Source organism: Etheostoma spectabile, chromosome 24, assembly GCF_008692095.1.
Source record: "Etheostoma spectabile isolate EspeVRDwgs_2016 chromosome 24, UIUC_Espe_1.0, whole genome shotgun sequence".
Classification (NCBI taxonomy): Eukaryota; Metazoa; Chordata; class Actinopteri; order Perciformes; family Percidae; genus Etheostoma; species Etheostoma spectabile.
The window spans coordinates 6665706-6689746 of record NC_045756.1 but is presented as its reverse complement, the minus strand read 5'-3'; the positions used below and the strand labels follow the sequence as shown (position 1 = coordinate 6689746).

At 42.8% G+C, this 24041-nt stretch overlaps 1 protein-coding gene and 1 long non-coding RNA gene across 28 annotated transcripts in view; one reads left to right on the top strand and one right to left on the bottom strand.

Moving 5' to 3' along the window:
- Positions 1 to 548: 548 nt before the first annotated feature.
- mbnl2 (muscleblind-like splicing regulator 2) overlaps positions 549 to 24041 on the top strand; it is a 54480-nt gene continuing 30987 nt past the window's right edge. For 4 of the 27 annotated variants that reach the window (XM_032506363.1, XM_032506355.1, XM_032506350.1 and 1 more), the window contains exons 1-2: positions 3970 to 4303; positions 11321 to 12176. In XM_032506363.1, the coding sequence (XP_032362254.1) occupies positions 12003 to 12176 (174 nt within the window). In that variant the 5' untranslated portion in view covers positions 3970 to 4303; positions 11321 to 12002. Of the gene's footprint in view, positions 819 to 3965; positions 4304 to 5185; positions 5341 to 9957; positions 10098 to 11320; positions 12177 to 24041 lie in introns of those variants that run through there. The other 23 variants (XM_032506347.1, XM_032506365.1, XM_032506361.1 and 20 more) reach the window with 12 other exon arrangements.
- Positions 10701 to 14170, bottom strand: LOC116673949 (uncharacterized). Its single transcript, XR_004327925.1, has 3 exons — positions 14053 to 14170; positions 11820 to 11829; positions 10701 to 10710 (listed from the first exon to the last, which is right to left on the bottom strand). It is a non-coding gene; the product is annotated as an uncharacterized LOC116673949 (long non-coding RNA).

The following is a 24041-nucleotide window of genomic DNA, read 5'->3' as shown; positions in this document are numbered from 1 at the left end:
AAAATACAGGCTACTACATTAGTATGTAGCGTAAAGGAAAGCACGCGAGAAGAGAGGAGGTTACTGCACATTGGTCAACTACAAGTGTTTACTTATGGGAATTTATACAGTATATCACATGATAAATTGCAATAGGTTTTGTCAAATGACTTTGATGTTTTGGTCTTTTCGATGACAGACTATGATTTTGACGGACAGACAGACACTGGCTCATAAATCAGTGGCTGCATCTTTTTCCCGAGGGAGATTCACTGTTGTTTCCTAGGTAACAAGCACCCCCCTCTCTTTACCCTTGGTTCCTCTGGACTGTACCACTTTCAAAGTAGGGTGGAATATGTGTTGTTTATCGAATATAACTAGATTTTCGTGTTACAATTGAACAATATGAACCAACACATTTAAATCTCATGCAATATATCCTTCAGTTACGGTTGATAATATCTCAAATAGTTGAGAATAAATGCGTTGTTAATGTTTAGACCGTAGTACTAACCCCCTAGCGAAGCACATTCAGCATTTCCTCGAACTGTCAAAATCGCTTGTTGCTTCCTACCCTAGCCTTAAAAGTAGTTAGCGAGCTAGCGCGTAGCGAGTGATAGCTTTCTTCTGCCCTTCATTAAAATATATTTAGAAAGCGAAAAAAAGTTTGCCGCTGGAGAAATAGGGCAGATGCTCTTTTGAAATAGTGACAAGTCTCAGTCGAAGACCATTTTTGCCGTCCTGTTTTGAACCGTAGGTTCCGTTACAACCGAAATAGCGCTCTCGAGTAGCGGCGGTGGCGGCTGAAGTGCAGCTGGATGTGACAGGTTCGTCATCAGGTAAGCTGCAGGTAGTTAGCTTAGCAGCTAGCACCCGCTGCCTCTGGCATTTCTTTACGCACTTAACGCGGGTATGGTGAATATAACTACTCTTTGGATAGTAGAGGTGGCCCAGAATGGTTCTGATGAGGCTAGTCCACTATCATAAACAATATGCGCTGATGTCTGGATTGCTATGCTAGCTAGTTGATAATCACTGCTCGGATAGCTAATGAAAACAAGTGAAAGCAGCTCCATAAAAACAAAGATCAAATCACCATGCTTAGTGGTCCCTGTGTGTCTGTCCTGCACGGTGCAATGTAACGCTTTCTGGAACATGCTGCTTTTTTTTTAAATAAATAAATGTAGTGGCACCTTGATTAATGGATTGTAAGATTTAATTGCCAAGGATAAGAAAAAATAAAACACTTCTAACGAGAAGTGGTCCAGTGGAGGCACATTTTAATGTACTGCAGGAGCCTCTTGACCTGGGTAAGGTGAATAAGTTCTAATCAGGCTAGCTGCCAGGACATGTTCAGTTATTGGTTCTTCTGAAAATGCAAATTAACATCTCAGAACAGCACTGGACCGATGGAAGAAAGCATTAAGTTCAACTGAGCCATCAGTGTAACACAATAACTTTGACTTGTCATTTGTATGTAAAAACCTGTGTTCATTAAGTCTATGTACCAGTTGTACACTTGAGTATTAGATTGTAATACACAGTGCACTATGATTGAATGTGTATATGGTCAAATTCACATTAATCTACAGAAAATAGACAATGTTTGAACCAAAGCCAGTTGGAATTTTAATATACAATCCAGTACTTCCTGGTTGATCTTTTGAACACAGTCTCATTGAAGAGCCTTAAACTTGCTCCAAAACACACTGGTTGACCACTTGCCTACGCATCCATTAGGAACTTGTTTATTCTCTATTATGTGGACTTGTGTGACAGACTTACCAGAATGGGTTTCAAGCGGAAGGAAGGCAAAACTCTCTGCCGCTTGATATTTGATTACAGCTAATAATAGAAAAAAGACAGCTGCCTTTTCATTGATCTGTCTTCGGTGCCCTATTTCTAAGCCCTGTTTTTTTCTCTCTGTTGTGTTTAGCTATCCAGTAGTACCACGGAATACAGTATTCTGTACTGGAGAGCGTTTTCAAACAGTTTAAACCCGTCAATCTTCATATGCTGTAATTAGCCAGTGTTTTGGAATACTCCCTTTGTATTTGAAAATGAAGCCGCTTTGTGCCACAGAATCCTAAATCTGGTTGTGTGTGAGTGAGCCAAGCCGTTTGGGGTCAAACAGGACAGGGATAATAAGAGGGGAGGGGATACTATGTGGAAAGGAAGTGGCTCAGCTTGTTTGTCTGCCAGGCTTCTGTTTGTTTTCCTGTCGGACAGATCTGTTTAGAAGGTAGGCTATCTGTGGTCTGCCGGTGGAAATTAGCTACAAGCAGCCCGGCTTGTTATACATTTATTGACAGTTATATTCAGTAATGTGGTTATTGAGAAGTCGGTTGCAGCCAAATGAGAAATTGATAAGCTTCATCTATCAGCAATGATGGAGCAGCCTGGCCTGTCCAACTGGTATTGTTCTGGATGAAGGAGAACATATTGCTTTGTTGAATTTTCAGAACATAACAGTCAATTTGGACCCTGCAGTCATATACAGCTGTTGCTGCCTAGTTGCATTCCAGCTCCTTTAACCTGGTGCATGATTTGTGTGTATGATGTGGCATAGTGAGACTACATTCACTGATGTTGTAAGGTGACACTTTAGCTGTTGACAAAGGCTGACATCCCACGCCTCCCTGTTCATATAATGGCAGAGCCCCTGTCTGTGCTGTTTTATTACAGGTGTTCTAATGCCTAAGATGACGTCAGTATTCAGTGTCATGTGCTGAGGTAGACATTTTTCATGCTCGAGAGAGTAATCTCCCCCGACCCCCATCTCCTCTCAACCATTTGACAGATCTATTTCCCTATGTAGCATCAGAATATACACAGATATTAAAGCATAATCAGACAGTCAATAGGTTTGTTTATCATAGAACTGTAGAGCATGTTTAGCCTCATGGATATCAACAAAACACCCAGGCTGCTGCGTCATTCACAGCCTTTGCATGAGACAGAGGCAGAGAGAGCAATAGAGAGAGAGAGACATAGACGGGGAGGGACACAGATAGACAGACAGACAGACGGTACAGCTGTTCTATTGAATCTGGATCGAAAAGTCATGAAGCTGGATCTCTGACTCATCACTTCTGTGACGCTCCGGCTTCACGGCTCATATGATGCCAACCAGCATGTCATCAGCTGGGTGGAGGGGGGGGGGACGGACAGGGGGAGGAGACAGACCAAGACTTCCACATCCCAGCAACCCACCAATCTTTTTTTCTTTTTTTCCCCGAGCAAGTAATGCAGTAACAATAACAGAAATGCTCACTAGCTGTGCAATTTTCCAGTCCAGTAAACTAAGGAATTTGATTGAAATAGAGCTTGAAAGATTGCTTTGACAAATGGGGAAAACACACAGGTGAGGGATGGAGAGGAGAAGGGAGTGTCTGTATGGTGGAGTTTAGAGGACGGATGCCGAAGGGAGGTAGAGGAGAGTCGGGAGGGGGAGGAGGTGTGGGGCTCTTGTTTCCTGGGGGGATGGTGTTTAATGGGAGGATAGAACATAGACAAGGACAGGGCTGATCTTAATAATGCCACTGCAGCAACTCTTTGATTATTGCTTACTTGTATTGCTTTTTTTTTGTATGAGAAACAAATCTAGACTTTATATTGAGCTTGTTTTTTCTGTTTCTGTTAGAACACAAATAAAGTGGTGCTGATTTGAATTTAAATATACTCGGCAGAAAGATGGAAAAATAATAAATAACGTGATAGCTAGTTGTAGCAGGGCATGCAATTGGGGAAATACCTTTTAAGATTAGCATTTGGAGGTTGTTACTGCAAGCACTGTTTTCACCCTATCACCTTGTCTACGTTGTTCCAACTGAAAGGCACATAAAGCTGTGATCAGAGTAGCTGTCCTCGTATTGGCTGGAGCTGTTAAGGGGCAGGGCCTTGCCACGGGCTGGTGGGCAGGAAGGGGCTGGCTTTAAGGGGTGTGGGGGGGGGGTTGGCTGGAAGTGTTTTAGCCAGATAGTTGGAGTAGACACTCTTCTGCTTCCTGCCTGCCTGCCTGCCTTGCTTGCTCGCTTGCTTGCTCCGTAAGAGAGAAAGAGAGAGAGAGAGAGAGAGAGAGAGAGAGAGAGAGAGAGAGAGACATATCGAGAGAAAATCCCTGTCTAGGCATGGACCTCGGAGTGCAGCACTCGGCAGCTCGCGAGGAATGACAACAGTTCACATGGCCATTAACTCCAGTCGCTGAGGCTGAAGGGAAGGCTGTGCTGCAGCTCAGTGTCACAGAAGCACCGGGGGCCTCCTCGTCTCGGGACAGCAGACAGACAGAGGCACACAGCTGAGTTACGGGACCCAGGGAAACAAGGTGGGAAAGAACCGTCATATTGGCTGGCTTTTTCTTTTCTTTTCTTTTCTTTTTTTTTTAAAGATTTTTTTCAGGAGTTTTGCTGCAGTGTGCTGCATACCAGTCTGGGTGGGGAGGGAGGAGAGGGAATGTTTTATCTGTGCGAGAGAAAGAGTGTGAGGCAGAAAACGAGGGAAGAAAGGAGAAGAAAAATATAGTGTGAGATAAATGCAAAAGAGTCCTGGGAGCTTGCAGCCGCACAGTAACAGCCCTCATTGCAGTTTCCAGCAGTGTAATAGACTTTCTTTTTTGACTCATGAGGGAGAGGCATTATCACAGCAGCTGTCTTGCACCTTCCTAAGTGCAAATGTCAGGTGCTTTTTTTTTTGCCACATGGGCTTCATATTTTTCACTCACTAGAGAAAAAAAGTTGTTTTGTGGCATCATCCCTGTCACTGCTTGCTTTGTGCAGTACTCACAAAGTTTTTCCTTATAACTCGTGGTGCACGTATTTTCCAAATAACAAAGGGCAAAGATTGTTTGTTCAGAACATGGTCTGATGTTTTGTCACTCTTTATGTGTGTAGACACAAATAGCTGATGGCCTGAATAAGCTGGAACTTCAGTTCTAATACGGCCCACATCAGAATTAACCTTTTGAGTTAGATGCAGCGTGGTTGACATGTCCCTAGCTTTCTGCTGTCTATCTAGATTTAGCATTGCGCTAGTTGCCGGGTCTACAGCAGTCAAGCAGTGGACATCATTGCCTGCATGGAAAAGGCCAGGGTGGTGTCATACATCTGGCTGTGTATCAAGGGGAAGTGGGTGTTTTCTAAAATGGAACATCAGTTCAGCCCTTCCTGTTGAGAAAAGAATGGGAAAAGTCTAAGACAAGTACCAAGTCCTCACTGCAAGACCCTGTCAGCCAGAAATCCCCTTTCTCTGAAATTGACTCTCATGCAAATTGCACCTCAAGATGGTTTTAAAAGGATTTAGTGGTAGGCTTTTATAGACATCTTCTGCATGCAGGAGGAAGTCTGATTGCCCTGTGACACCAGGGTGAGTTTGCTGAATCATTCAGCTCTTATGTTTTCAAGTGCTGTAAATTGAAGGCTTAAGATTTCAAATCACTTGATGTGTTTCACTTAATATTTCAATGTACAAGAGCTTTAATCTAACAGTATTTTATGTCCTCGATGTTGTCATATAAAGTGTCAGTGGAAGTTATAAAAAACAGATACTATAGGTATAGCGCTTCTACGCTTTTTTTCACCTCAGACCTTTAGATCAAGTAAGCTTGGGTATCCTGTTATTCATCATGTTTATCTGAATGGTGCCGTTCACCTCTGGCTGCCAACTATACTGTAATTAGCTGATGACTTGCCTGAGTCCCGTGGCTAAACGGGGAGTAGACAAGAACACTTACACAGTAAACAAGTCCATTTACAGAGTGCAGGGCTTGAGATCCATCCCAGATACTTACATTCTCTTTATCAAAAATGATGTACACTTTCCATCATTTGTTTTGTGTTCCGAAATGGGCCACTGATCAGGAGAGGTAAGCCCAGTCCCAGATCGTGAGCAGGGCAATTCGGGTCACTGTGGTTTAGCTAAGGCTATTATGATAAGGGGCACATCTATCTGCTGACTCTGTGAAATGCCTCTTGAGTTGCCTCCGAACTAGGACTGCACAATACGAGGGAAATATGCGATGGAAGATCGCGAAAACAATATTACTTGTGATAAATAAACAGAAATAAAAGTGTACTCAGTCCTGCCTTTTAGCTACTTTCAGGATTCTGCTTAAGTAAATCCAACTGCTTGTTGAATTTAAAACAAATCACAAGGAAATGATTTCCAACATTATTTAATTAAACAAATTGAACATTGAATTGGATATAAAAGGCATGGCATGACAGTTTTCTACTGATATTTTCTTTCAGTGTCTTTTGTAATAGGTTACAGCCTTTCACAATGCGTTTATCGTGGCAGTGGATATTGCAATAATCATAAAAAAACAACATATTGTGCAGCCCTACTCCGAACAGTAGCTTAGTCCTGGTATAGTCTCGGCTAAGCTCACTCACCCGTCCTTATCGCTAATGGTACTTGATGATATTGAACTCAAGGAGCCGTAGCTTATGCCAAAGGCAATTTCATAAGCATCATAACGTCCATAGTATTAAATACGAATTAGGCTACAGGGTATAGCTCTGCTCTGATCCTCTCTGGAGGATGTAAAGGAACATTTTGCAAGCTGGTGATGTCACACTGAAAGTAAGGTGAGATTTGTTAGGGACATTTTGATAAAACCTTTACTGTAAGGCTCACTCATTTTCCATTATTCACTGGAAACTGAACATTTTCCCTTTTCACCTAAACAATGAGGCCCCCTCTCCACAGCCTTGTAAAACATTGACCACTTGTTCCTCTTGGCAATGCAAATGACCATAGAAGTGTGGTTTGCCAGCATAAAATGGTAATGAATGGAAATGCAGCCACTCAGGTACCCACCTCATGCGCTTGACTGTTTCAGTCATTTGTATTTCTACTTTATTTTTCTGGCAACACCTGACGGATGCCACAGTCAACGTTGTTACAAGGCTTACGACCAATGGAAACCAGGTAGCTTATTGTCTCTGCTGAACAAATACAAGCAGCTAAGATAAACTGCCAGGCATAGACCGAGCGCACAGATACCAGACTAATGGGTGACATACATGGTATTCAGAGGTCAAGCCAATGACTTTCACTCGAGACACCCCAGTCCCGCTGACTCTCATTCAATTAAACAGACTGACCAAGATAATGCCCCCGCCAGCTGGCCTTAGTAAGCGTCAGTAATCCATAAAGTCTAGTACTGTGTTGCTTTTCTTCACATCTCTGCTCTGCTTTATCAGGTCAGCCTGTCTGTCCACTGTTTGGACTGAGAACACAGAGGGGACAAAGCCTTCTTGCAGGAACTCGATAACTAAAGATAAACAGGATGTGATGTGCAGGATTTGGCTCTCGAGGTTGTATTTAAAACCTGGTCTTGTATAGCTGAAAACATAAAGGATTTAAGAGTCTGTCATCAGAGTGAACAGCCATATTAGTATTCACACAAGCAGAGCGTGGAAACTATGGCTTCTATTTCATTACAATGCCTTGAGCCAACTTAAAATACTATTCCTTGACTCAGGCTGTATTCCTGTCAAATTTCTTTCCCTGGAAGGACTCAAAACTGCAGAAAAGGAACCTGGGTCAGTCAAGGTGTACAGGAGCGCTTGTTTCTGAGGTCAAAACATTGGGCACTATACGGTCCCTTTCTACCTGCTGACCCATTGTCTTTCTCTTTAAATCAGTGGCATTGTGCTTAGGGCTTGACCGCTAAGCTCAGCGTAAACTAAGCCAGGCTGCATGTACTGCATGGGTAACGCACTAGCAGGAGCTAAGCTAGCCAAAGCCAGGCCAGAGGCACACTGTCCAAAGACACAAGTCAAACCAGACTAAACTCAAAACTGCAAGCATTGCCTCATACCTCAGCTAGCGTTTTCCAAAGCAGTCATTATTGCAAAGCTTCCACTGTGTGTTTGAGTTTTCCATTCTCTGAAGTACGGATGCACCATATTGGATTTTGGCCAATATTCAATTTGTCGATATTTTCAAACTCGTTTTAGCCAATACCAATGTATATACACATTTTTCCCCTGATATACTGTATATACACTTTAAAGTCTCTCTCCTGTACTACCTTTTACCTTATTACACTTGTGTTGTAGATAAGGCAATACACAAGACTAACAACATTTGATTATAGCATAAATGTATCATTTTACAAATGTAGGGAGACATTCACCCATGACCATCACTTGGAGGAGAATAAATTATATGCCAGCGGGTGCCACATTTTGTTTTTAAGTTCAGATTTAGGAGTCAAATAAATAAAAATACATGTTCAAATAAAAAAATGTACATCATCTCCTACTTGAACAAGTCCGCCAAATGTCTTACATCAGAGGCAACGGTAAACACTAATTCTCTTTCTATTTTCCATTTCACAAACATTATCAGATGCAATTGAAGCTGCTGTGAGAACCGGAGCATTCCTGTGAGTGTAGGTTGGACAGCTTTCTTAAGGGTGAAGTCTTTGTATATCCACTGGGCAGTGATGCTCGACATGCTAACAGGATTCACGTCCATGTCCGTGGTAAAGCTAATGTGACTAGCGCCGGCGAGGAGCTTTTCAATGTGACTGGCGACAACACTTTGGAGTTCAGGTAAGGCCACATCAAAAAAGTAGCGCTGGCTAGGCATAGCACACCGCGGCTCCACCAGGCTGGTTCTCAAGAGCAATTCATTCACTGATTTTGTTGTCAAGCTCTTTTACCTTTGGGCGGTCGCTGCTGTATTTTCTAGCTTTGTCAAAGGACTGATATAGAAGGCGTTTTTTTTCCTTCTTACTTTTCAAAGTCTCGGTGCTGCTCAGGATGACGGCTCTTAAGACGCGTAATCATATTTCTAATGTGGAACGAGTGTCGTTTTACGCCTCCTCACAACACTTTTTTACAGATCTCAAAATACCTCCACACAGCCGACAAGTTGGAAGTTTGAGTTGCTGGTGCTCATGCTATGTTCACGGTCGTCATATGGGCGTAGTAAACAAGCCACCCTATCGACAAGGCTCATTGGCAGAAATATTCATATCTGCTGATGGTGATCATTAAGCTTTTATCGGTCGATTCTGATGTCGTGCCAAAATCATCGTGCATCCCTACTCTGAAGATGTGATGGTTTTATACGACAAAGATAACGTTCCCTCGTCCCCCATACTGGGTGATAGTTTACTTTCTTGCAGGGGCTATGGTAGGGCTGGTCAGTAGGTGAGAAAATCTAAGATGTCACGATATTCTTGACCAAACCAGGAAAAGACAACGCTTATGTCATATCACTATCTAGAATCACATCACAATATTGATATAATATCAATAAATTGTCCAGCCCTAGACTAGCATTACTAACATGCCACGGCAGCGTTTTTACACTTACACATCAATCTCTTTAAAACTAATCTGGTGGAGTACATGCACCCCACTGCAAATTATAAATTGCTAAGTGTTCAGGTTTTTCAGTAAATCTTTGTTCTTTGAAAACAAACAGTTGCAGTAGCAGTTACATTCCCTGAGCACATTGCTGAAACATACAATAGTCTGTAGTATAAGAACTGTATGAACAGACATGGGGTCATGTTCCTGCTTGACTATTATCGTACCATCAGCCCCATGAGGGTGTTTTTGATCTTCAGTCCTCACCATTTGTTTTGAATACCTTTTCATGACAAACATAATTTGATTGGTCCTGTTGAGTCACATGTGAGCTTTTCAGATGACCCCAACCAACCCTTATTGACACAGCCTCCTCGAAATATGAAATCTTTCAGAATCTTTCTTGTAAACCTCCACCTTCCCCACAAAAAAATAAAAATGACAGATGGCTGTGTTCCCGAACCATTTTAATACAACTTGCTCCTTTTGAGGGCAAGTCATTTCACATAGAAATGGCACCATCGTCCCTTCACACATTCTGACAAAGTAGGTTAGCTTGATCACAGACTTCTTATGGCTTCTAAAAATAAGAAGGGATTAATTGTTAAAGGTCAGATCTGACATGATTCTTACCTGACTTTCTCTTCTGCAGCGATTGGCTCTCTCCCTGGGGAGATGCTGTGAAATTAAATCCTGCCTTGGAGAGTGGAGCCTGGGCGTCAGTACGATTGGGCGAGGAAGCGTCTCATCTCATTTCACATGATCAGCACCTAAGTGGGACAATATGATTAGGTAGGCAATGGTCTGGATTCATAGGCGTGAAACAGTAGAGTGTTGGTGGGTGATTTCAAGGGGAAGCATCTTATTGCTGCTAGGTGTCTGAGGAAAATCTACCTGTCTTTGTGACAGGCAGAAAAAAAGGGATTTCTTCTTCCCTTAGCAGTAGTGTAGATGGTGTGAGCACAAGTCTCAACTCGCCTTCATTAAGACCAAGTGGAGCTTGTCATAGGCTTTTTGAGGTTGTTTAAGATGTTGTTCTCAAAGTGTTTAACTTTTTTTTTTGTGGTGTTTTCTCCTGGTCTTGTCTGTTTTCCGTGGATCTGTTTACACGTTTAGAACAGTAAAGGGGGAATCTTTTAACTAGAGCTGAATGTTTTTACAACCCATCTCCTCCCTCAGTCTGGTGTCCTCATCGCCCTTTTTCCTGCCCCCAGTTAGAAGAAAAATATTTCCAGATGTGCCAAGAAAAGAGCTCCTTGCGCAGTAGCTGAGTAATGGGTTTTGTATGCACAAGCTAAAGGTCACTTCCTCATTTGCTCCACCAATTGTCCCCCTTCTCTCCCTAGACAACAGGCAGAGACTAGTACCTTTACAGGACGAGGCAGGGAGAACATACACACAATCCCTCCCATGAATGTAAATTGGCAGGCCTCTGTCAATGAGCCGGTATCTAATTTGGATGGTGGGAGACCAGTGAATATTGCCGGACACTGGGCAGCGTCATAATCGTGTCTGGCACTGGCATATGCATCTGTCTCGGCCCCTCTGTGGCTGTTGGATGGCTGCCCGGAATAGTGCTGCGCCGCGCGGTTTTCTATTGGCTGCACCATCCCGCCGTGCATGGCTCTACAGGGCGGGTTGGACCCTCTGGCATTTTTCTATCTCTGCTCCTACTCGATGCTCTTGTCCACTGTCTCATAACACAGAGGCTTTTGCCGTTCACCCCTTTGAATGCAAAATGTTGTAGAGCCAGTGGGCTTGTAGTCACCTCGTACAATGGCACACTGCAGTGATTGGGGACGTAAACTCAAGTGGCTTCTGAATAACCTCACAGCTGCCTTTTTCTGCTTCATCAGCTCTGTGCTCTTTAGAGCTAGCACCCCTGGGCAGTATGCACACAAATTCATATTGACATGCATACACAAACACTGTTGAAACGTATTAGATGAATAGTTGGCCATCATATTCACTGTGTTTGTTCATCTTTTTCTGTCTTTTTCTCTTCTCCAATCCAGATCACAGACAGAAAGTGCCTTGTAAGACAACATCCTTACTTGAAGATCCCTGGGCGTTTCTGAAGAGCTCCAGATTTTTCCCTCTGCAGTCGTGAAAGTACTCAGCCGATCTTCTGACCTGTTTGTTTGTCTTTACCTGTGCTCAGTGCGAAGAAACCCCAAGTGAAGCAGTGGACTACTACTGCACTGCTGGCCAAGGTGCCAAAGCTCAGAGAGCATGTACTGAAGACATTTAAACCATAGAAAGCTACAAGCGTGTTTTAAACTGTGCCGTTGCACCTCAAAATAGCACCACTTTTGCTCTCCAACATCCACCCTTGCACAGATATCATCACTCATAGAAAGGTTTTCGGGTACATTGGTACAACCAGTAGAGTTTGTCTCTGAGCATGTCCCCTCTGCCTTGTCAGAGGTCTGCACCTGAGACTTACTGATTGATGAACAATTAGCAGCAGTGCAGTCCCATGCTCCGGTCACAGAGACTTTGCCAGTCCATTACCTACACAAACCTCATCCACTGACCTGAAGCAGATCATTTACAGCTGCATGTTCCACCAGTTTTAGTTGCTGCGTGTTTTATTTTTTTTAACTGGAACACTCTGAAACACCTCCTCAGAGGATAGCCTCTTCCTAAAACCAAGTGGCTCCATTCCACCCTAGCTCCACAGCCAGTGCTGCAGAGATGGCTCTAAACATTGCCTCGATACGGGACACAAAATGGCTGACCCTGGAAGTGTGCCGGCAGTTTCAGAGAGGGACTTGTTCACGCAGTGATGAGGAATGCAAATTTGCCCACCCACCCAAAAGCTGCCAGGTGGAGAATGGAAGGGTGATTGCCTGTTTTGACTCGTTAAAGGTAAGGACTTTTAAATACAGTAGGTTACTGCTGTGTTCTGTAGGGATCCAGGCTCTATTGTTATTATATTCCCCCCCAGAGTACTTGTTACAAACAGATTGTAAAACCTAAACCTTTAGACCTTTTCATGAGGTTAATTTGTTCATGAATGCCTGGCATACACTGCAAAAATCAAGGTTTCCACTCTTTAATTTACTACTCGTTACACAATGTTATGGAACTGTCAAACAATGTAAAGCACATTGGAATAATTAGATTACATCTTTGCAGTACCAATATAGTATCTGACATAAAATGTTACAGCTATGGTTCCTCATGGTCGGTGGGTATAGGTTGTCTGCTGAAATTAGCATTTGTGTCAGGTCTCCATGCTGTGCTGTAGTTAGCAGACGAGCCTGACCTATGAAGCTAAAGGCCAGAGAGGTCTGTTGTCATGTTCACTGTCACCACAGGTGTGCGGCGCGTGTGTGTGTGTGTGTCGATGTTTTTTTTTATACGGTAAGTTCTTCTAATGTTACAATGCCTTGTCCATCATCTGTATATGTGGGCGAACATCGGATCGCCTTAAGTCATTCCAAGGCTTCTATTCCTGGGTGCATGTCAGCTGTCACAGACAACCAACATAAACAGCCAGAGCTGTTTTTTATGCTTGGTTCTCATGGCTCCAAGACGAGTTATAGGTATTGCGTTTTCATGATGTGGTTAGTCTTCTTTCTTTGTCAGAATCTCAATTTTAGAGGGTTAGAAGTGTTATTAAATGAAACTACGCTAGAGGCCTTAACATTCCTTCAATAAAGTAGTTTATTGGTTGACCCCTCTTAAGGTAATTTGTTTTGTTCAGTACACTTATTGCACAGTTTGCTTTTTAATAGTTGTAAATTATCTTAAATTAGCCTAACACCAGACACTTTATAAGTCTCCCCACTTAAAACAAGGTCGCTTCATACAAGCCCTCACATGCTGCAAATAAAATGACTGCATCCAAATGCAACCCAATGTTTTCAAGCTGTGTGAGGGGGGGTAAAAAAAGTGACCATGATAAATAGCCAAAGAAACTAGAGCAGAACACTGAAACTGCGAGGTGAGTAAATTTAACGTTTTTTCTAGGTTTTGTACGAGGTCAGTGACAAAAGAGAAAGACTAGATTCCCACCATTCCTATGTCTGACAATTGTGACCGTCTCCCTCCTGAAACGCATGCTTAGCTATCCACATTTTCACATTTTTTGTACCTGAAATCCATTAAGACCTTTGGGGTGTGTAAAAGCCCTTTTCATTACAAGTTGCTAATGCTTAATTATTTATACAACACTATGAAAGTATATTGCGTTCATGGTGCTATCAGCCGTTTTCTTGGCTAAGACTTGGCTCATGTCAAGGCTAAGTTATTGCTTGCAGCCAGTCATTGAGTGATATTCCTTACCAGATGCCAGAGTTTGCGAGCTGTTATGTCGTTATGGTTTAATGAGCAAACAGCTGACTCCAATCGAGACTGATTTGTTATTGCACCATGCAAGGGGCGGCCTCACATGGATCCTAATTTTGCTGTTCCTCCAACCAGTCATCCCTGACTGAGGAAACTGAATGACCGGAGCACTCAACCTCTCAAATTCTTAATGATGCTTCCTCTACAAATAGTGGCTTTGAGGCAATCCACTGGCAATTCATGCATCATCTGTATCTTGGTGTATGGAATGAAGAAAAAGCCTATGCATATAGCTGTGAAGTTACTTATCCTGTAACCCTTATTCCTACCCCTGGTGAGTGAAGCAAATCTACCAGCGTTTGGTTTGTGGATGGTGCTAATTTTGTAGCCTGGCTGTGACTACTGTAACCCTCCATACCATATGTTACTTTTAATATTGTAATCTAGGAACACACGCCGGCTCGACGTACACACCAGCGCGCAAGTATAAACGTCAGGCCACTTACGTAGGCTACGGCGAAAGCTTTGCGTGGAGCCTGCGCAGAACCATAAATCAAGCTTTATGCAGCCAAATTGTTAATTGTATTGACAGGTAGTTCTCTCTCTCTCTCTCTCGCTCTCCCCCTCTTTTCACCATACAACCCAGTGACAGAACGAGAATACAGGATTCTCTGTACTTTTAACTCCAACTCGCCCCCTCTCCCACAAAGACTTTCCTCGTGACAGCTGAGAGAATGAATGCTTTATTATGCATTAGGAAATGTGTTTCATTCCACGGCAGGCTGATTTCCACCCCATTACGCCCGTATCGTCTTCCTGGATATTCTCATCTGATAGGGTTATCATGCCAGGGTTGTGTGCTGCCAGGCATGACTTGGCCAATGATCAGAAGGGTCCTTTTCATAAACATGTGAAAGGTAGGGCTCAGGAGAGGAGTAGAGTAGGAGGTGTAACTGTTGTCGCACTTGTCAGGCAACAGTAGGCAAGCCTGCCAACTCAGTGGAGAATTTGACCGTTGTGGTGGTTGTTTTCAGAGTTGATAAAAAACCTTCCTGCAATGACAATGGCTCCTTCCTATTAAACTCCCCAATGGCCAGATTTCAAATTTTGCAGCCAAATTGCCAAAACAAAATGATTCTCTCTCAGTTTCTCATCTTTGCACCGTTAATTCTAAATGCATTTTGACGTCATTTTTAATCTTGAGTTCAAAACGTTTTAAAATAATGTCTACATACTGTATGCTGAGAGATTTGTTTAGGCCTATGATTGCTGGGTGTTTGGGTTGCACAACATTTAAAATATTTTTAAGATATCATGTAAATTATAGGTGTCTCTGACTGGGAAAATCTCAGCAATCATCGGCTACGATGTAGCTTGTAAAAGGTGTAATTAATTTTAATCACAATGCAGTGGAATGGATGCTGTTGTCATTACTTGTGGCAAGAAATGTAGATGATATAAGTGCCTCGTATATTTTTTGTTGGGTATAAATTACATTTGAGAGCATAATTCAGTTATTGCTCCTCTCTGTGCATCCATTCCTATCGGTGAGACCTGGAGAACAACCTTTTCAGATTTTTGATCAGGCAGTGGAGTCACACGCCAAGGACAGGGCCGGGTGTAGTGGGATTTGGGAGCAGCCAAACAGTGTCAATTTGCACAAGTTCCACTGCATGGGAGGACTACAACTACCTAAATGACTGGTTTTGCATTTAGTGTGCTTTGCATTGGATGAAGGAAGATGAGGATTCAATCTTGCTAGGTTTGCTCCTGCTTTGTGGATCATAAAGCTTACAACGTCCCAACTCCACTGCGCCGCTCTCAGCACTTCTATAGTGTCATGTCAAGAGGATTATTTTTTGTCCTCCTGCTCTACACTGTGGGCCTTAGAAATAGTCTCTCTATGCTGCATTTGTCATCTCTCGAAATAGGACAAGCTGCTTCATCTCCGTCCAACTAAAGCCGTAGTCACATTCGGTTGGTAGACATGGTATAGCTTGCCACGTATCATTTATTACCTCTGAGACGGGACATGAAAGGTTGACAGTTGTGACCTTAACAGCAGGATTAGCTTTAGTAAATGTTTAGATACAGTAAGTCAAAAAAATGTCACTCTTGATCATTCACTCAATCTTCCATTTCTCTTTTAAATCCAGAATAGTCCAAATCAATACCATTTGGGGTTTGTCACTGCTCTGTCTTTTGATTTAGGAATGTGCAGACAGGTTTGGTGGCTGCCAGGCACAATGATGATATTGTAGTTCAAACAGACCAGGTAGATGATTTTGCAGTCTAAATGGATTCCACTGAGAGAGATTAAAATATTGTTTATTATTTGGGTCCCTCCTTGAAACTTGACCTTCATTAACTGCAGAAAGTGATAGCTAATCAGTAAAGGCAGAACAGGGTCTCCAGGAGTATCACAAATGATGGTTGCGGTTGATGGTTGCGGTTGAAGCCATTTCCTTTTAGCTCTTTGCTTCTTGTTGGACTGTGACCATGGAAACCATGACCAAGTGGTATTGGGGCAATCATTTAGGAAATGAGCGAGAATACCTACGTTAATGGAGTAAATGCAATCACAGCCGTGATGTGATGATGTCACATTGGCTGTGCCTCTGACAGTAGCCTTTTGTTGATGCTTATTCCTCTGGTTTTTCCAGTTTTTTTTCTCTGTTGTGCTGTCTCTGACTCTGCTGAGTGGGTTATATATTTATTTCTCTCTGCAGTAAAAGACTGTTCACGTCCGGAGCGCTTGTCTGAATTTTAGTTTTTTCGACTGTTTGTCATTGCACAACACGTAGGCAGATATGAAATAAAGCAGAAAATAAGACTCAAAATAAGCAGCTCGTTGAGAGATTGTCATTAAGATGGCTGTTTTTTCATAATGCAGAAAATGTATTTTACAATTAACATATATTTTAGATTTTATATATAGAGAGCTGTGTGACACATGTCTTTTTTTGCAAAGTACAAGGCAAGTGCAGAGCAGATGTCTGATAACATGATCTGTTAAGATTTTTCTTTTCTTTTTGTACCAGTCCGACTGACTGAGCTTCAATAGTCTGAGAGGTGGGGGATAGTCTAGTGCATCCTGGCGCTATCATGTTTCATCAAGTGGTCGTTGTCAAAAAGAACATGGGGAAGCGGGAGAAACAATAGAAGCTTCTTTCAGGTGTCGCAGCAGTCCCCCTGGGGGAGAGGTGCCCTGGTTTCCCTCACTTTGTAAGAACATCTTAATCCGGACTTTGCTTCAAATGAGCAGGCTGTAAGTGTTTTTTTGGGGGGAGGGCTGAAACTGGTAAATAAAGACACGAGGGAACATGGCAAGAAGGGAAGGTGTTAATATTTGAATGGCTAAGAGTATAAAGCAAGGGAAGAGAAGAAGTGATTTGACCAAAGGACTGAAGAACTAAAGGTGTGTAAGTGATGCGTCTAACCAAGCGGGTAACCAGAACATTTTTTAAACCAATTATGAAAGATTGTAATCAAGACTCAGTAGGAAAGTCCCTGCGACCTGGAGGTAATCTGTTAATCCATAGCTACCAGTCCAGTACACTTTTTTTAAGTTTAGAGATTCCTCTGAACCGTAACTTCCTCCCTCTGGGCTTATTGTTTTTGGGATCTTTAGGAAGCCTCAGTGAACATGAACTTTATGCACATGCCCCCCCCCCCTGTTTTAAAAGATGGGCTCGGCTGCATTCCTCAGCGTAATCCTCTCGAACTGGGCCACACCCTAGGCAGAGCAAACATGTGGAGGGGAATGCAGCGCAGCGGGAGTTGGTGTTCCCCCGGGGTCATTCACACAAACACAATGAGGCACTGACTTGAGCTTAACGTGGGGCTGCAGTGGACACGGCATGCTTTGATGAGCCCCTAGGAGACCCCCGCCACTGCCGTTCCTTCCTTAAACAGGCCTCCTCGTACACAGACACATGCACGCACCCTCGCTGTCTTCCCTGTGCAAACCATGCCAAATTCCATTTGATCCATGTGAGTTCAACCCGTACACCCCACAGCCCGGAAAAAAAGGTTCAAAGATAGGAAGAGATAAGAGAGAGGGAGGAGGAAGTCAGATGAGCTCACTGTTAAAGTCTCATGACCCAGGTCCAGCCAGTGTGTCCTACTGTCCTACCCAAATGTTGTAAAAGAACACAAAAACATTGAAAAACCTTTGAATCTCAATTAACCTAATTAATAGACTACATAGTATTGCACTGTACTGCTGTTGTTTAGAGAATCTAAAAGTAGGGTAAATGATGGCATTTTAATTGGGACACTGCTATGACCCACATCTGTGGTGTGTGTGTGTGTGTGTGTGTGTGTGTGTGTGTGTGTGTGTGGTGTGTGTGTGTGTGTGTGTGTGTGTGTGTGTTGTGTGTGTGTGTGGTGTGTGTGTGTGTGTGTGGTGTGTGTGTGTGTGTGTGTGTGTGGTGTGTGTGTGTGTGTGTGTGTGGTGTGTGTGTGTGTGTGTGTGTGTGTGTGTGTGTGTGTGTGTGTGTGTGTGTGTGTGTGTGTGTGTGTGTGTGTGAGAAAGATGCTCATCCCCACATTTCACTGTCCCTCTCTGGGTCTTGGTGCGGAACAGGACTGTAGACATTTCTCTTTGAGAACAGACATTACAGTATGAGTAAATGCAGTACTACCGTAATACTCTTTATTGACGTTACAAAATCATTTCTTTTTTCCTGCTTTTTTTATCCAGAGTTTTATGATATAATGCCGCACGGCGTCCTGCTATGCCATGAACTACTACAGAGAACTGCTACAAACTACAAATTTTTTCTATTTTTGTTATTGCCACTCATCATTCTAACACCAACCGGCCCGTCAGACACCGCCTACCAAGAGTCTGGGTCTGACCGAGGTTTCTGCCTAAAAGGAAGTTTTTCCTCGCCACTGTCGCACTGTTGCTTGCTCTGGAGGAAACTACTAGAACTGTTTGGTCCTTGTAAATTCTGGAGTGTGGTCTATCTGTAAAGTGTCTTGAGATAACTCTTGTTATGAATTGATACTATAAATAAAATTGAATTGAATTGAATTGATATCACAGTTCATACACTAGTGAGTGATGCACTTCAGACTCACTTTTTGTAGCAAATCTTCCTCTCAAAATGTTGTTCTTTTTAACTAAATGGTAGTGGTACATGTGAAGCCAGTTTTGTGTCTAAAATCAAGCAAGGATATTCCAGAGCATTTAAGTTTTTTTTTTTTTTATATATATATGCAAAATATGTTACTCTTCCCATATTACTACTACTAATAATGATATTAATTCAAAACATGGGTTTAGTTCCAGAATACGAACCCTTTGTCCCCACACCCATCTGCTAATGCACAGCTTTTGTTATATCATGTTCTGAAGTTCTAGTTTTGAACTTGAAAATGAATGGCACTACCGTTGGTCATGTTAGATTGAATAGTAGGTGTTCGTCACCCAATGAGCCGCCTGCAACACGATGGAGAGACTGAGCACTGACGATCTGCCCATCTGCTGTACCAGTGTCTCACCTGGTCTCAATCCACCCACTATCTCTGAGTCATCCTCTTTTTCCATCACTTTCTGCTGCCCACAGTGCTGATAAAGTACTAGATTCTCTGCAATCTTGTTTTTTTTTTTTTTGTCTATGAAAAAAAAAATGAAATCAGTACTGCAGAGTCAATGGCATCCTCACATTTGGTGATTTCAAAGCCAGCTGGACTCAAACTCCCTTACTGCTGCAGTAGTGGTTGCTGTTGTGAGCACCTCTGCAGTAAAGCTGATGGCAGATCTATGGCGAGTGAGGCAGGAGGTTCGCTGCATGCTTGACCTTTTAGTATTGGCCTCATTAATTATTGATACGTAGTTTCATCATCACTCATCAAAGACAGACTCAGGTTGTCCTAATCTAATTTCTACCGAGAGTAGCATTTATTTGTCTGCTTTGCTCAGCTGTATCCTGCCTCAAATGATTCCATTTAAAAATGTATATCATGCTTAAAAAAAAATCAATAGTCTAAGCCGTGTTTTTTTTCCTGGAAAGGCCATCGAGGCCTAGCGCTAGCCGCAGTATGTTCCTTGTGTTGCTAGTACAGAAACATATGGGGTATTTTGTGACCCATATTCAACACAGTTGCTCAGGAAATATGTTGACTGCTCCTGCCAGGCTTCCTTTATTTCTCCTCTGATTATAAAATGGACAAACTTACATGCTCCACAATTCCCAACCAGCCACCCCCAGCTCATACAAACACACCTAGGGAGTTAGAAACAGGTAGACAGACAGGCCCAGCTGTCTCCCAGGGGCCAGCCTTTATAATGAGACAGATCTTCTTAATTGGCTCTATCTAATGAGGCAATAGAAATGCAATCTTTAGGGGCCCAACACCAGAATGGGCCCCTTCACTTATTTGCCTAAATGACTATTAGTCTGTGTCAAACTGCCTGACATACTGATCCCATGTGATGATGTGTCAGTACAGAAAATGTCTAAGCCTATATGTTACTATGTAAGTATCAGAATACTTCTACGTTCGTATAGTGAGGAGTAGAATCTGCCCTGACGGTGATTGACGTGGGCCTGCCTTCTAAAATGTTTGTCTGAGTGACAATGAAATGTGCCCCATGCGAACTCATTCCTTCTTCTAGAAGTGTTCTTGTTCTGACTCATATCCTATTCAGGCTTAACAATGAGTGGCAGTGATGGACACAGCAGTAAAAGTAGAACTTACTGTACTGTCTCGTGAAACACCTCGTATGCTGTGAGCTGCAGATGAGCTGAACGGAGACCACCGTCTCAAAACTAGGAAACTCCTTTAAATTCTATTAAGTGTAAAAAAAAAGAAGGAAATCCAAGGCACTCTTCTTCAAAATGATTTAAAACGCCTTTTTTTACTGGCTATTTCATAACAGAAAATGTAAAAGATTTAGGGAGAAGCAACCCACTCGTAGCGACACAGACAGCCTTCTTCAGGGTGAGTGTAATTCTAATTTGCACCCTCACCGTACACATAATGAGAGGCAATCATTTAGTCATTAGATTGAGGATGAGGATTGAATCGGAGTGATGGAATAATGTAGGTGTTTGAAAATGGCTGATTACCCCAAACAACAATGGTGCTGTTGCAGTCAGTGCCACGCGGTTACAGTAGACAGTTTATTCAAGGCCAATCTTACTTTCCTCAAAAACATCAGGTTTAATAGGCTCCAGCGTAGCTGCTGCAAATTGGGGAAATCTGATAGAGCTTGCCCGGATGAAAGCCTTGGCGTCGGTGTAAATGACTCTTGTATTAGCGAGTGAAAGGCTTAAAGCTGTGTAGTTAGAGGGAGAGAGGCACATTGTTGTAAATGTTTTCATACCAATACATTCAGATTGCATACATAGGCTCTTAATTGATGCCTCTTTTGTTCAGATGAGCTCAGTAAAAATTCCCACAACAACAATAAAACTCCATGTCTGTTATTAAAGGATACATTGTAGTTTTGGCCGTCATTCTTACCAGGAATAATAACATACTCACTATTTTTATTTCTGGGATCTGGAAACATAGTGATGTCACTACAGTGATATCAGAATAATAAGCTGTCAAAGCTTTACAGTATGTTTTTCTACCACAATGTGTACTATTCTTTTTTTTTTATTTACTATTTTTTGGGGGACTTTTCCCTTTATGTGATAGCAACAGTGGATATACAGGAAGGGTGGGAGAGAGATGGGGGATGACACGCAGCAAAGTGCCGCAGGCCGGACTCGAACCCAAGCCGCTGCAAAGGACTCAGTCAACGTTAGGCTCTTACTGGGTGAGCTAGAGGTCTCCCCATGGGATTGTTTTTTAATACCTACCCAGTCCAAGCTGGAGGTATAATTTGTATCACACCCTTCTCCCTTGCCCCTTCCACACAGGGTGGCCATACCATAAAGGCCAACTTCAAGTGTGTGTGTGCGTGTGTGTGTGCGCGTGTGTGTGTGTGTGGGGGGGTGTTTGAGTGTGTGTGGGGGTGTGTTACTGTGTGTGTGTGTTGGGGTGGGTGTTTGTGTGTGGGTGCACGCTGACAGGGGGGCCATGCAAAGTTCATGGACGAAAGTGAGATGACCAATTTCACACCCAGCAGATGCCTGCACCAGTGACCCACGGCGACAGGTGGGGGACACTAATTGGCAGCCCGCACCGTCACAGAGCACGGTGAAACCATGGTGGGAGAGGGAATGAAGGAGGGAGAGGAGGATGAGAGGGGAGGACAAGTGGTACCGGTGGGGCGCATAAATTGGCACCGCATTTGCTGTTGCAAACAATTTAAACATCCATGGTGGGAATTGCGTCAAGTTTAATGATCACACACACAGTCCTGTTAACAATTTATTTTTTCTTTCTTTCTTTTTTTTTTTAAACCAAAAAAAAAAGGCATTTCATGGCTGATAAACAAACAGATATTGCCTCTGGTAAAACTACTCTCTAATCACATTTTGTTTGCATTTCCCGAGCTCTGATTCTCCGTTTGGCTCATTCAGCCCACAGAGCCAGGGCTCACCTTAAAGAACACAGGAAAAAAGATCAGGGCGATGACATGGGTGAATAGTGAGATCAATATGGTTATCTGCAACCGAACATTTTATGATAAAACATCCTGCAACTTAGAGGCTGTTTGAGTCACTGTACCCTGGATTATTGATCTATTTTTCACCTTTAACCAAAGGGTGCTTATTACTTTATCCAAGTATATTCAGCCCTCTCAACCTCAGTGTTCCCAACCTTGTGATCACTGTTTTCATCATCTCCATGTGGGCTTCAAATCTCCTCAGCCCACAGGAGAGGCCTCAGAGGCCTCATCACCACAACCAAAAAACAACATGCCAATCCAGGCAATGCTGCACCTTATTCCCCTTGGGTTGCATATAGCAACAATGAAATTACACGAGCAATTTGTGCTGTTGTGGATTTCCACATTTATTACCAGGTTTTTGCACTTGCAGAGATTTGAATCTCATTGAAATTACTCGTGTGTAAATTGTTAATAATTGAGCAATGGGAAAATAATCGCTAATTGAAAAAAGAATCGTTAGATTAATCGTTTGGGACATCCCTAGTTATGGCAGATCCAGAGTGGCTCTGGGCAGATCCAATAGTTTTAAACTTCAACAGAGTACCCGCCTTCAAGGAAGTTAACCCTTGTCAATGGAGAGTGGCCAGAGCCTCTGTACAATTGAAATGTAACAGAATCTGATAGGACCAGGCCATAATATATCCCGAATATGATCAAAGACAAGAAAGGATTCTTAACAGGAATACTACATGTGCTTCTAAATTTCTCACTTGAGTAACTGGGCTCTCCAGTTTCTCTGTAGTTTGAATTATAGCCCTATACCTCTCAACTTTTTTTTTTATCAGCAACCAAAGCTTTAATCTCCAAACTGGAGAGTAAGCAGCCATACAACGTTTCTGCTTCTATCTGCTGAGTGTGTTAGAAAGAAGCTTTGATGAATAGATCTACTCTCTCCCTTCCATCTCATTATCCTCCTTTATCTGTTTTATGGATTTACACAACTCCTCAACACGCTCTGACACGCGGTCGATAGTGTCAGTGGGGAAAGGAGATGTAGGCTAGCCTTTTATATTTTCTTGCATTGTTTGTTTAATTTCTCTGATTAGCATTTAGTGTAGTGGAGCTGTGTTATTCTTAGAACGCTGCAGAGAAGTGACAGCTTTGATCGCCAGAGAGTGATTGAACTTGAGGTATCTCTTATCAAATGTAAAATTAGGATGTTAAGGCCTACTGGCTGGCCCTTTTGCTTTTTCCTCTTGGGGCTGTGGCACAGTTCTTCTACAACTAGGGCATCGACATCATGTGTAACTTAATTTTATGAAATCTTCCACTTGCATGGATTGTTGCAAGTTTCAGACGGCTACAGGACTGCTGTCATATCAGCGCAAAGCAGACGAGATCTATCTTCTCAGCATAAGGAAATGACAGCTTGTCGAAAGCTGGCTAATGCCTCAGTCTTTTAGCTGTAACTCCCCTGTCAACAGACTGAGAGGTAGCAGTGTGAATGTGGGTGTGTATTTGTGGGAGAGTAGGACAGTTCACTTCACTTGATGTGCTGTATACATGTGAGCGAGCCCATTCTGGTGTGATTATGTGTGTATCTGTCAGCTACATACCTGTGTCCCTGTATGTGTATATGTGGATTTCTGTCTGTGTGTGTGCAGATTAGAGGAGCTCTAGACGGTGGGTTTCATGTCTCAGCAGGTCACAGATGATCAGATTAACTGAAGCAGGGCTCCAGCCTCTAGCTGGATTAGCAGTAAAGGCCTGGACTCTGCAGGTGCCACACAACGGTGCCACTGCAGCCACACTTTGACCATCACCTCCCCGAAGAACAATCACAGCAGAGACACACATAGGGAAGTTATCGCAGACAGTACCTGAATGCTGAGAATCATATTTTAAATTATCTGTGCCTT